Source organism: Notechis scutatus, chromosome 2 (assembly GCF_049901735.1).
Source record: "Notechis scutatus isolate UNSWTSFEM ecotype Mainland chromosome 2, rNotScu1.2, whole genome shotgun sequence".
NCBI lineage: Eukaryota > Metazoa > Chordata > Lepidosauria > Squamata > Elapidae > Notechis > Notechis scutatus.
In genome coordinates, this window is record NC_142010.1 from 198,784,478 (window position 1) to 198,797,795 (window position 13,318).

At 39.2% G+C, this 13,318-nt stretch overlaps 1 protein-coding gene across 1 annotated transcript in view; it reads right to left on the minus strand.

Annotated features, from left to right (window-relative positions):
- Positions 1–13,318, minus strand: part of DMRT1 (doublesex and mab-3 related transcription factor 1) — a 64,398-nt gene that overhangs the window by 23,621 nt on the left and 27,459 nt on the right. Inside the window, exon 3 of the mRNA XM_026675618.2 lies at positions 5,107–5,390. Coding sequence (XP_026531403.1) covers positions 5,107–5,390 — 284 coding nt within the window. The remainder of the gene's footprint in view (positions 1–5,106; positions 5,391–13,318) is intronic.

A 13,318-nucleotide genomic window follows, 5' to 3' on the forward strand; every position in this document is an offset into this window, starting at 1 on the left:
CCTTGCCTAGAAAGACATGGTTTATAATCTTATTATCTGCACCAAGCCTGTGAACCACAGTACGACCAACAGACAGAGGCGAGCCAAGGTTCTGCAAACGATGTGTTGAATTAACCACTAGAAAAATCTATAAAGCTTTTGTTTTTGTTTTATTAAAAGATTTAGAATATATAAAAAACACAGTAAATCTGAACCACAAGGTTTCCTTTTTATAGAGTTTTAGTTACTCTACTTTATAATAACAATAATGAACTAGCCAAACATTAAAATGTTTGACCTTAGCATGATATTCATGAAACAGACCCAGATAAACACTTAATGCTGACTGTGAACTCTATTAGCCTGACAATGTACATTCATGCTTCAATGTGTCATGTATGTTTCAAAAATACATAATTAGCCCTAGGGATAAGAGAAGAAGGCAATAAGATTTAAGAGAGAGGCACCTTAACCTTCCAATCTAAGAAATAACACTTTCAAGGCAACTATACCAAATAAATTATGACTTTTGTAACCTTCCTCTTATCTATTCTTGTTTCAAAATCAAGGCAGAGATGAGATTCAGAAAAGTTGGCTTGTACATCCTAGATATTACTAAATCCATCACTGGACACATTACGATCGGATGTTACTTCTGCCAACTATTGTTTCAACAAAGCTTCTCAAAGAAAATCAATCCATGTACAATAATCTTGTGCCTCTTCCTGAACTAAACATATTGTTAATCGCTGATCATATTTTCTCATATTATCCTCTCTTATGGACTGACTGCAGTAAACACCTAAGAAACATTATCTAATAAGACACCATCCAGCTATGTTGGAATGATAAATGCTAGCAAGCAAATTTGCTAGAATTTGGAAAGTTTCAATATATCTTAAATGTTAAGAAAGTTTCCTGCTAGGGCAGGGTGTCAAACTGGCGTCATCACGGTGGTGTCATGTGACGTATTGGGACTTTTTTCCCCTTTGCTAAACTGGGCATGAGCGTGACCAACACGTGACACATCCAGCCCGCGGGTCGGGAGTTTACAAGACTTGTTCTTAGGTAGTCTATTCCAAACCGACGCTCTTGAATTCTGCAGATTTCAACTTCCAGAATCCCAGACAATATGGCTGTTGGTGAGGGTCAAGAATTTGAAGACAATATATCAGGAGTTTGCTCAAACTGGAGAAACTGGTCTGGAATTCAGAATTATATGGAATCATCATACAATAAGGAATATCACAACCACTGAGCATCTTCATACCGTAATTGCTTTTAAATTTTAATTCTAAAGCCTTGAGTGACTTTTTCCACCATTAAAAGATACACAGTGCTTGCCTCCCATGGCTTCTAAGTGGAAAAGGTAATTTTCATACAAAAGGACCATCTGTATCTGTCCCGCCTTGACAGACAAACTCAATTAACCTTTGCTATTCTCTTCCAATCTACTCTTTTAGACAAAAGCAGTGATCCACAAACAATACGTTACCATCAGAATCTCAACCACTGTGACACCAAGAGATATAGTCCTATCAGCAGTATCGGAAAATAAACAACTTAGATTAGTTTCTCTAAGAAATATGGATTATATTCATGTCACACTTGAGCTGTCAGAAACATTAGGTTACTTTTAGCATAAATCTGTGTTGTACAGTGTACAATATATGCTGTCTGAATGACAAACCAGAATGGATTCAAGTTGCTGACATAATTCAACTACGTGTTAATATTAAATCCAATGTTTAAATTATAATTGGCTACTTTATAGATTAGTCATGACTAATTTAAAAACAACACTGGCATTCAATTAGTAGAACATATCTGACAACGTTCTACAGTTCTATTTCATATGAGAATATTTCATCTACACAAGGTGTTTCAAGGCAGTTTTTGAACTAGCTCAAACGACATTCAGCAGAAATGATCCAGCTGACATGCCCTGCTTGATCATTCCCATGTAGCTTCTTCTCTCACTTGGGAGAGTTAAGAGAAATCAAGAAAGTTCCTTCGGTGGCTTTTTTACCATTATGCTGAATAAATCAATACGAATCTTGGCTTGCATTTTTCTCAATAAGCCAGAACCTTTTTTCTTCTTCTTAGCTTATGACTATCATTTATAGGGGAAAACAATCCTGGTTTGGAAATAATGCTAAAGCCAACCATAGATGGGACCATCTGGTCTGGTTTAGCAATGTCAAGAAAAACCAAATAGGAACAACTAACTAGTGTATTCCAGCACATCTGCTCATCTGCGATGCTTTTACCCTCTCCTTGATGTTAAACTTGGACAGTGGCCTCGCACACCATTTTTATGAAATATTCTGTGTAAGCAATTATGTAAAAGACAAAGCTAGTAGAATAATTTTAATTTGATTGGAGGGATTTAGTACAAATTGTTCAAGGATCTGAAGAACTGCTCCTTTTCAGGTTTACACAGAGATGTGGGGCAAGCTGTGGCCTTTAAGTTCCTTTGCTGAAATCCTTGGAACCCACGCCTAAACCACGATTGCTGAAAGTGCAGCCACACACTGGTGTTAGTGCTACTTTCAAACAACACTTTATTTGCTTTGGTGACTACAGTAAAGATAGTCCTCAACTTACAATTTGTTTAATGACCATTCAAAGTTACAACGGCATTGGGAAAAAAAGCGACTTATGACCATTTTTTTACACTTACGACCACTTCAGCATCCCTATGGTCATGTAATCAAAATTCAGATGTTTGGCACCTGACTCATATTTGACAGTTGCACTGTCCCAGGATCATACAACCCCCTTTTGCAACCTTCTGACAAGCTAAGTCAGAATGCTAGATTCACTTAACAACCATGATACCAACTTAACAACTTCTATGATTCGTTTAACAACTATGGCAAGAAAAGTTGTAAAGTTGTTGTTAAGTTGTTAAGTCAATCTCTGCAATTGTTAAGTTAGTAACTCAACTGTTAAGTGAATCTGGCTTGATTGTCAGGTGGCCATGTGATCCTTGGGACACTGCAACCATCAGAAATACGAGTCAGTTGCCAAGTGTCTGAATTTTGATCACGTGACCATGGGGATGCTGTGTAACGGCCGTTAAGTGTGAAAAACGGTCATCAGTCACTTTTTCATTGCTGTTGTAACTTTGAACAGTCACTAAATGAACTGCTGTAAATTGAACTTTTGTAAGTCAAGGACTACCTGTATTAATAACAGCAGCTGTGTCTATGGTTTATTCAACAAACCATGGTTTAAAATCATGACTTAACATTTCTATATACACCTCTTAAGACTAGCCTTTCCCTATGTTGGGTCTGCAATTTTCAGAATTCACAAGATGATGGGAGACTGCTGAAGGAACAAGAGCTTCTGATCATCGGCCATTATTAAGGATTCTACAGGCTCTGTAAAAGAGCTTTGGACCAACATCAACTGCCACTAGGGATGTGGGGCCCTGAAACAGGGCCTCCCATGCAGTCAACTCCTTCAATGCGTGTCTAAACCTCATGTTTAGCACGGGCCACCTCAATCATTTTAGGTGACTCCCATCTGAGGTGAGCTTTGAGGGTAGAGATGATGGGAGTAACAGCTTCTTAGCTGAGGTAGCAACTGCATTCAGTCATCACATTCTAAAGAGCTTAAATGATGCCTGAGTTTTCTTAAATCCTTCACACACAAGTTGTTTAGGTCAACAAGCTCAAACGCCTCTTGCAATTAATAATGTAATATACCTGCTGGTACACCCAATTAATTTTTCCTTTTAGCTTTCCATGGCATATTGCCTTCCCAATTGCTGCCACAGGACGGAAATAAGAACAGAGGCCTTAGAAAAGGAAACTGGTAGTTTGGGACATGTATATTTTTTAAATATAAAGACTTGTGTAATTCATATACAGGCAGCATCACTGTCTGAAGCCTCCGAACAGCCTTTTCCTTTATCACTGTCCTTTCAAAGAAGGGGAAGCTTATAGCATTTCCAAACAGGGGTCTCCAGACTTGGCAGCTTTAAGGCTTGTGGACTTCTATGCTGGCTGGAGAATTCTGGGAGTTGAAGTCCACAAGTCTTAAAGTTGCCAAGTTTGGAGACCTCTGTTTTAAAAGGTCATCTGCCTGAGACTGGGACTCCTATTCCTGAGAATCACCTTTTTGTAAAAGGTGTTACAATTTCTCTTTGGGTTAAGTTTTGTAAAACAGCTCTTCCTAGTTGAATAGGTCCCTAACTGCATGAAGTATCATTACTCCAAGGTTGCAGGCAAGTGGTAGAATGGAGGCTCTGTAGCCTGAAGGCCCAGGTTGTATCTCCAGGGAGAAATGGGAAAAATTTCAGCCTGAAATATCAAAGAGCCACTGCCAATCATACTAGACAGAGGCATGATCTGCATCAGTATATCATGTAATTTTTTATGCTTTTCAGCCTACTATCTTTTATTTGGTGGGGTTTATATCCAAGTAGAGTTCCCACTGATGCAAACCCAGTTTTCATAATAAATGTAAGATAATGAAGTAACATGGGGAGTCTTTATCCAGATCAACAGCAGCTCGTTATTCATTTATTCTGCACAAACACTATGATTTTCACACACACACACACACACACAGAGTTTTTATGCACACCAATTCCATGGGATCTAGTAGGGTGAGCAATGGTCAATGTTTAACCAATGTGCTTCATGGCTAAGTGGGAATTTGAACCAACATCCTCAGTTCTGGTCAAACACTCCATTCTAGTTACATTTATGTAAAAATACAAAACCAGTAACAATGAAGAGAATGATTCCCGAGATGCTGATAAACACAAATTCCCAATAAATTTGAAGACCGAATCTTAATTAACATATACCTGTTTTGAAGAGGGAAGAGCTTAAGAGTATTAAGCATGACAATTCTATGTTTGTCTGTTTTTAACACATCTGCTCCTCCCTAGAAGTGTTGGAGTACAAGTTCCATCATCACTAACAATTAGCAATAATAACTGGGAATAATGGCAGTTTTATCCCCAAACCCCTGGGGAGCAACAAGTTAGGGAAAAGGTCATGTGCTTTGAACCTGTAGAACCACAGCAATTCCAGTGATTCTCAAAGAAAACTCAGAATAATCATCATTTAGCAAACAAGGCCCTGCCTTTACTCATGTATACAGTACCTGCCATTGGTTTCCTGACTGGCTTGACATATAAGTGGTTGGGAGGCTTCGGAGGCTGCTCTTAACAGGTGACCCTGTCAATGGGCTTCCCATATCACCGGAGGTGGTTTCGGTGGCCACAGCCATTTGATACTGAGAATAGTTGTAGAGGTTGTTGTAATAAGGATACAGGGATGGCTGGTATAAACTGCTGTAGTAGGTGGGGTCCATAACTAAGTCAGATGTGCTCTCCAGATGCCCTCTGCTGGTCAAGGAAGGAATGTCTTGAATCAGCATCCGTCCTTCTGCAGAAAGAGAAGAGGGGGAGAGAGAGACAGAGAGAGAGAGAAAGAATAGGAGAAAGAACCAATTATTCAACAGCAGAAGCAACCTGAAAATCCTGCATTTCATCCCTCGGTGCCTTTACTCATTTTGGACTACAGAGTGCAATGCAAAAGAAGGAAGCAACAAGGGAACAGCACTGAAAAGATGATGGAAATAACAGAGGAATGAGATCAAAATAAGTCATTCTCCACATATCTCTGGTGCCACAAGGAAAAAAATTGTAATTGTCCATTCATCATTAGCGTTTCCAGTCCTCCTGCATAACTCAGGTTCCAGTGCTACCTCTTCTCCTTTTTCCTTATTTGCCATTTTTATGTCCTGCTTTTCCAACTAGAGTGGAATCAATTCTAGTAAAATTGAGATGGATTAAGCAGATGGTTTGTCCTCACACCCCAGATCCAGAACATCATTGATGGTGGCAGAAATGGGAGGACATGTTCTTGACTTATGACCACAATTGAGCCCAGAATTACAGTTGTAAATGATTAAGGTCTTAAGTCAAGGCACCTTGGTGAACAGAAGAAAATTTCTGGCCTTTTTTCTGGCAGCTGTTAAGCAGAGTCAGAGTCGTTAAACAAACTCCGTGGTTGTTAAGTGAACCCATTGAATGGGCAATTTTTTGGGAAACTAGCAAAAACATTGCAAATCACTGTGACATGAGCTTAGAATGTCATGATGGGTTGTAAAGATAACCCACCCAACCTCCTGGCCATGTGCCTGTGGAGGGAGGTAGCGAACCATTTACAACAGACCATAAAGCTCCCATTCTGTAGTTGTCATATATTCAAACGGTCATAAAACATCATAAAGCAAGGACTACCTGTAGATATTCTTCAGTCTTCAAATTGCATTTACACAATAATAGAGAAGAAACACAGAAAGAACCTATGTGAAACTTGTAAATATATCTCGAAGGACATGGCTGTGGATGATAGGAAGTTGTAGCCCAGCACATAAAGAAGGAAGCACTTACCTGTGCAAAATGGGTTCCCCAAAAGTAAAGCTATGGAACTGAGCCATTATACCTTGCTTTCCTTCCCTTAACATGTGAGAAATTTTGCCATTCTACACTCCATATCACAATCACAAGGAAGTATTGATTGCATATTAGTAAGTAATTCTGAGTCTGCACAGATGGAAATAAGGAGGAACTTTCTGACAGTGAGAACAATCAACCAATGGAACAGCTTGCCCTTGGAAGTTGTGGGAGCGCCATCACTTGAGACTTTCAAGAAGAGACTGGACTACCATTTGTCAGAAATGGTTGTAGGGTTTCCCACTTGAACGGGGGGTTGGACTAGATGACCTACATGGTCCCTTCCAACTCTGATTATCTGTTATCTGTTATACTATGTCTTCAATTAGATATGGCTCAGTTACTCACTGGCATCATACTACAGTTTCATTACTGAGGCAATGTAACTGCAGTATCTTCTAAACCAGGAGGAAGATATATGGATTATATCAAACAAAAAAAGATATTTACTATTTGGGCAAAAAGAAAAAAAGACGACCACATTATGGAAAGTAATTACTACTACTACTATCCAAGACATTCTTCCATCACTGAAATGAATTAAGCTACAATTCTCAAGAGTGACACCGTCTGACCATAACTGAGAAAAACCCACACAAGCCTTTGAGAATAGTCATGGAAATTAGACTGACCACTGCATTTAAATGGACAATTCTTTCTTGCCACTGTTTGCACTTCGAGGCGGCATGCAACTAAGCTCCCACATGATTTATTAAAATCCAAAAGCCAACCGAGAAAACAAGGTGAGGGCTACATCATCTTGCCACATGGCCTATCTTTGAATCAAGCTGTATTATCATATTAGCAATGTCATTCCTCATAAACTGTCAACAGTGAACGCAATAATGATTTCGACAAAAAAAAAAATGCCACTTGGAATTAAATGGCTTCTACAATCAATAAACAAATCATTCTAAGCAACTGGTGGCTAATTCACTGGCTATAAATCAGAAAAGCACCCAATGTACACTGCAAGAAAGGGAAGGGAAGGGAAGGGAAAGGAAGGGAACAGAGAGGGGGAGGGGAAAGGAGGAAATATTATTTTCTAGAGATCCACAATGGGGCAACTTCCAGATTGCAGCATAGACACAGTTTTTTCTTGAATTTCAAAACCTAACAGTAGAGTTGCATGTAAAAAAGAGAATTAATTAATTAACTTTGTATGTCACCCACCTTCCCGATGAAGCAACTCTGGATGGCCTACAGATCATAAAAAGATAAACAGAAAAGCAACTAAAAATTTAAAACTATGCAAATTAAAGTTTAAAAACATGCAAAAAAAAAAAAAAACAGGAACCAAGAGACAGACAGTACAGGGATGAGGTCTTATCCTGTCAACCAACTCCAGTAGTGAGCCTCAGTGGTGCAGTGGTTAGAGTGCTGTACTGCAAGCCACTTCTGCTGACTGCTGGCTGACTGCAATTTGGCAGTTCTAATCTCACCAGGCTCAAGGTTGACTGAGCCTTCCATCCTTCCGAGGTGGGTAAAATGAGGACCCAGATTGTTGGGGCAATAGGCTGACTCTGTAAAGCTTAGAGAGGGCTGTAAAGCACTATGAAGCGGTATATAAGTCTAAATGCTATTGCTATTGCACAGTCCATGCCAACTAGTAAAACCAAGTTTTAATACCCTTCCAGAAGGCCAAAAACACATGGGACCAGTTCTCACTTCAAGTGGTAGAGAGTTTCACAGGGTCCGGCCAAGGCAAAAAGGTTTCTCCTGGACTCTGCCTGCCAGAATTCTTTAGCAGAAGGGAGTTTGTAGCAGGCCTCTTCCAGTGATGGAGAATTAGGCTTAGAGTTAAGGAACTGGACACTCTCAGCTTCCATGAGCACTGAGGTCCCAGCTTTCATATCAAAATCATGTTGTTTTCTTGCTTATATTTTAAGCTGCCTCGTTTTGGGAAGGTGGGATGTGGAGTAAAGGATTGGTACTTAGAAACCCTTCCCAAGTTGTCTGTTGGAGAGAAACTGGCTGAGCCAGGGGGAGGAGTCAAGCAGGTAATTAGTCCAGAATCCTTATGTAGGCACAAGAGGGCAGACCTTACTTCCTTTGAATGCCACTGAATCTTATCTGGTTTGGTCTAGGTGCAAATTGCCAGTCTGGGAAGATTCCTGTGAAACAGGTATAAGCAATAAAGTAGTTAATTGGAACTCTTCATATGTGGATTCGATTGTTCACACCTGACATTATCCCAAATCAGTAAGAACTGTCTAGTAAATTGCCTGGAGATTTACTAGTAGATTTTGATCTTCTACATTTGCATATCTGATCCGAACAATCTTCTATTCAAAAAGGAATAGAGGCAGACGAAGATGTTTTGTTATACAAGGCCCACTGGGAAAAGAAATAGTGCTGATCCCTTTTTTTTTAAGTTTAGCTAATCAGCATAGCTACAGAAACATACCGTGATATTGTAAATAATTCCAAGAAGATACATGAAAGTGTTTTTTCACTAAATCTAGCTTTACTTCAAAATACTAGAAACTGTAAATATTTAACATAAGGTACTACTGTATAAAGGCTGCAACTGTGGAAATTCCAAGGCAAAATAGAATTTTAAATTGTATAAAAATGGGTTTGGAGGCTCTGCTTTGGTTTCCATTTTTAAAAAGGTCAGTAAAATAAAGGATTCAATTTCTAATAGTCAAGGGGATTAATTTCTCATTGAGAGTATGGGACAGGATAGATGCTATCTAAGGACTTTATAACATGGAAAACAATTGAAATATATATGATGTATGTATGTGTGTGTGTGTGTGTGTATATATGTATGTACACACATACATACATATTTCAATTGTTTTCCATGTTATAAAGTCCTTAGATAGCATCTATCCTGTCCCATACTCTCAATGAGAAACACACATCTTTTATGCCCAGATCAATATCCCATTTGATAAATATCCTTATTGATCTTTCACTTGGACAAAAGGCATCAGGAAGACAGGATATTATGAATTGTTAGCAATCATTCATTTTTGTAGAAGGTACAATACACAAACTTTGAAAGCCAACACAGTTATCAAGTCAGTTATGTTGCAAAAGAAATGGCTCTTCCCGAAAGTACAAGATGTTCCCCAAAAAGAAGTTACTGCACTTGGCTAGCAAAGTTTTTTTCTCCAACTATCTTGGCAGTATTTAAGAACTGGGGGTTGCAAGTGAATCCAAGCCAGCTTTCCTCAATTTAGCAGCCTCCAGATGTGCTGTATCACAACTTCAAGAATTTCCAATCAGCGTTTCTACATTTGAAGGGCACCAAGAAGGGGAAAACAGCGAAAGTGTATCTGAACATATACATTGTGCTTTCTTTTTCATCCAGCAAATGGGAGTCTCTCCCACATAATCAAGAGCTAATACAGGAAGTCCTCAAGTTATGAAGGCAATTATGACTAGGATTTTGGTTGCTACATGATGTGGTCATAAATTGTGATGTCATGTAACCAAATTTCTTACCGACGGCAATCCGGGTCATTGTTGGAACTCCAACACATGTAGCTTATTAAACAGGAAGTGGAGGGAGTCCCAATTAAACAGCATAGGGGTGACACGGGGAGGTTAGGGAGGGGGGTTTCCAACAAGGATCTAGTATTGTTTTTTTTCTGTATGCATGTATACCTATGCAAAACATACAGCCTGTCTCGTCACAACTTTGTGAGATGGGGGGAGAAGAGGGAGGGGGAGAGAGGAGAGAAAGGGAGAGGAGGGGAGGAGGCACACACAGAGAGACAGGCTCAATCTCCCAATGCCCTTCAATGATTTAAGACAGACTTGAACCTGGGCCTTTCATTTTTAGTTTAACCCCATGACTGCTACACTATACTGACCCTTGAAACTTAAGAGGATGTTAGTGGCAGGCTGGGAAATGCAGTTTCAGTTCTAAAGGACCACACTGCTCTTAAAAGGCCCTTTCAAAGTCCTCTCTCTATATAGCTCAATGACAATCCAGAAAAAGGTCCTGGGGAAAAATTCAGCTGCTTTAAAAAAAAAAAACAGATTGTTATAATTCTTGCAATTCTTATGGCTTGCTCTCAACATTATGTGCTTCCTGCCACCTTTCTGGAAATGAATGTGAAATGTTCAGTTTTAATAGCAATAGCATTTAGACTTATATACAGCTTCATAGTGGCTTTACAGCCCTCTCTAAGTGGTTTACAGAGTCAGCATATTGCCCCCAACAATCTGGGTCCTCATTTTACCGACATCAGAAGGATGGAAGGCTGAGTCAACCTTGAGCCGGTGAGAATCGAACTCCTGACAATCAGCCTAATTCTGCCTGCAATACTGTGCTACCATGGCTCTTTACATCCCATTACAATCTCTCCATACTAGGATGTGATGTAACTGCCATAGGCAACTGTTAGAAGCATGGCACCTGTTCATTAGGTTCTTATTTTTCATCACATAAATAATGTCACTATAATATCACAAGGCTAAAATATTAATGTTCATTTCATGGTATTTTTATTATTTTATTATACCACATTACAACAATAAGATTATAGTCAGAATTTTAACAATGATTTAAAGTCATCACAAACACAAAGCCATGAATTACTATAAAGCTTATATGTGAATATTGGTGCTTAATAGCTTTATTTTATGACTGTACCAGAACTCCATTTATTATGAGCAAAAAGAGAGGAAAAAAAAGATATAAATGCACCATCTAAAAGTGTATTTTTCCTTGGAAACTAAACTCCACTTCAGTATTAGTACCTTCTTCGGTCTGACAAATGATGGACGGATGCATAGAAATGACAGCAATGCATCATACAGATGATATATATGATCTTTTCCCATAAAAAGTAGAAGGTCCAAAACATTATTTCTACTCTAAGCCCTTTGTGGGGAAACAACCAGGGAGAATTTAGAATAAAATATAGAATAGACTAGACAAAACCTACCAGCAAACCCATCAACCTTAATAACCCAATGGTTGTGTAATCTATTTCTAGAAGAAATCAGGCCTATGCTTGGAAAGCCGATCCCCAAAAATCTATGCTAGCTTTTTCTGCCAAATTTTAATTTGCCTGCTAATCTGTTTTGATGTCCAAATATTTTCTCATTTGTGATCTATGGAAGAGTCAGCAAATCTTCTTTTGGGGTGGATTTTCTCTCTGGAAGTTCACTGCAATAGAGAAGAACCAATTCACCATTAATTTAGAAAGTTCCATTCTTTTAAAAAATGCCACACAAAGAGAAATGAGGAAATCTTTCTGACGGGCACTCTTGAGTTGTTTGATTAGTTAATAGTTAATTAATAGTTAATTAATTAGTTAATAGTTAATAGTGGCCAAGTGTAGTTCAACTGACCATCTACTGCAGGGCTCTCCAAACTTGGCAACTTTTAAGACTTCTGGACTTCAAATCCCAGAAATCTCCAGCCAGCTATCCACGAAGCTATGCAGGCTGGAGAATTCTGGGAGTTGAAGTCTACAAGTCTTAAAGTTGCCAAGTTTGAAGACCTCTGATCTACTGAGTGTTGGTCTACTGTTTGATCTAATATGTTCTATGATCTAATATGGTTCATCTTCTTCAGATTCAGAGATGCCAAAGGGAATTTTTATGTGTACTGAAACAATCGAGTTGATTCCATTACACTTTCACCCTGAAAGTGGAAAACACACACACACAAATAAGTCAAGGTGAGAACATAACCAAAGTATCTCCCTCCTATTTTTCCCCCCACAACCACCCTGTGTGGGTGGGTAGGGCTGAGAATGAGTAACTGGACCAAGATCACTCAGCTGGCTTTCATGACTAAATCAGAACTAGAACTCCCAGTCTCTGTTTCTAGCTTCGTGGTTTAACAAGGTTAAGTTAGGGCATTCTAATGCCTACTATGTGGGTGTTCTATGGCTTTTGATGGGCTGTAATAGACCTCTTCTTCTAATTTACATGCTTTGAAGTATTTTATTTGTTTAATCTCAGTTCCTTGAGAGTGATGCAGGACAGCCACAGACTATAGCAGGGGTCCCCAAACTTGGCAACTTTAAGACTTGTGGACTTTAACTCCCAGAATTCTGAGAGTTGAAGTAAGTCCACAAGTCTTAAAGTTGCCAAGTTTGGAGATCTCTGGACTATAGCCATTGTCTACCCAGGGATGGAGAGAAAATTGCATGAATGCACTAATGATCATTCAAAGACCTAAGACATTCTTCTTCATCAATGTGATCCATTAGGTGTCTAGCTAGCTAACATCTTCAGGTGATGGAGCAATTGGCTAACCACAAAGACAACACAATCCATCCAGGTGCAACTTCTGATCAAGCCCTTGTACCCAAGTAAGGCTTTACAAAGACACATGGTTCAAGAGGCAGCTTTACAAATGTCAGGTAATGGAACATGCTGAAGAGAGGCAGTGAATGAAGAGTGAGCCCCACAGCAGCAGTGGCAGAGGGAAGGCTTGATAACAATAAAAAGATTTTCTCAATCATCCAGAGTTTTATATGCTGCAAGACCATAAGATGTTAAGACGAAAAAGATATAAGCATTTGTAGTAGGTAAACAGAGGAGGAAACTCTCTTCCTGGTTCTCCCAAGCACCACAAACACAAAATGTCAAATGTTTATGGACTACACCAGGGTGTCCAACCTTGGCAACTTTAAGACTTGTGGACTTCAACTCCCAGAATTCCTCAGCCAGCTTTGCTGGCTGAGGAATTCTGGGAGTTGAAGTCCACAAGTCTTAAAGTTGCCAAGGTTGGACACCCTGGACTACACAGTAAGTGGCAAAACCAGAAGTAGAGTTCAGCTTTTGGCTAAATGAACAAAGTCAACTGGTGAGTCATCACCATCATCATGACTAAATTCCATTTTGGTGGTTTTACTCCAGAAGTACTCTGGGCAG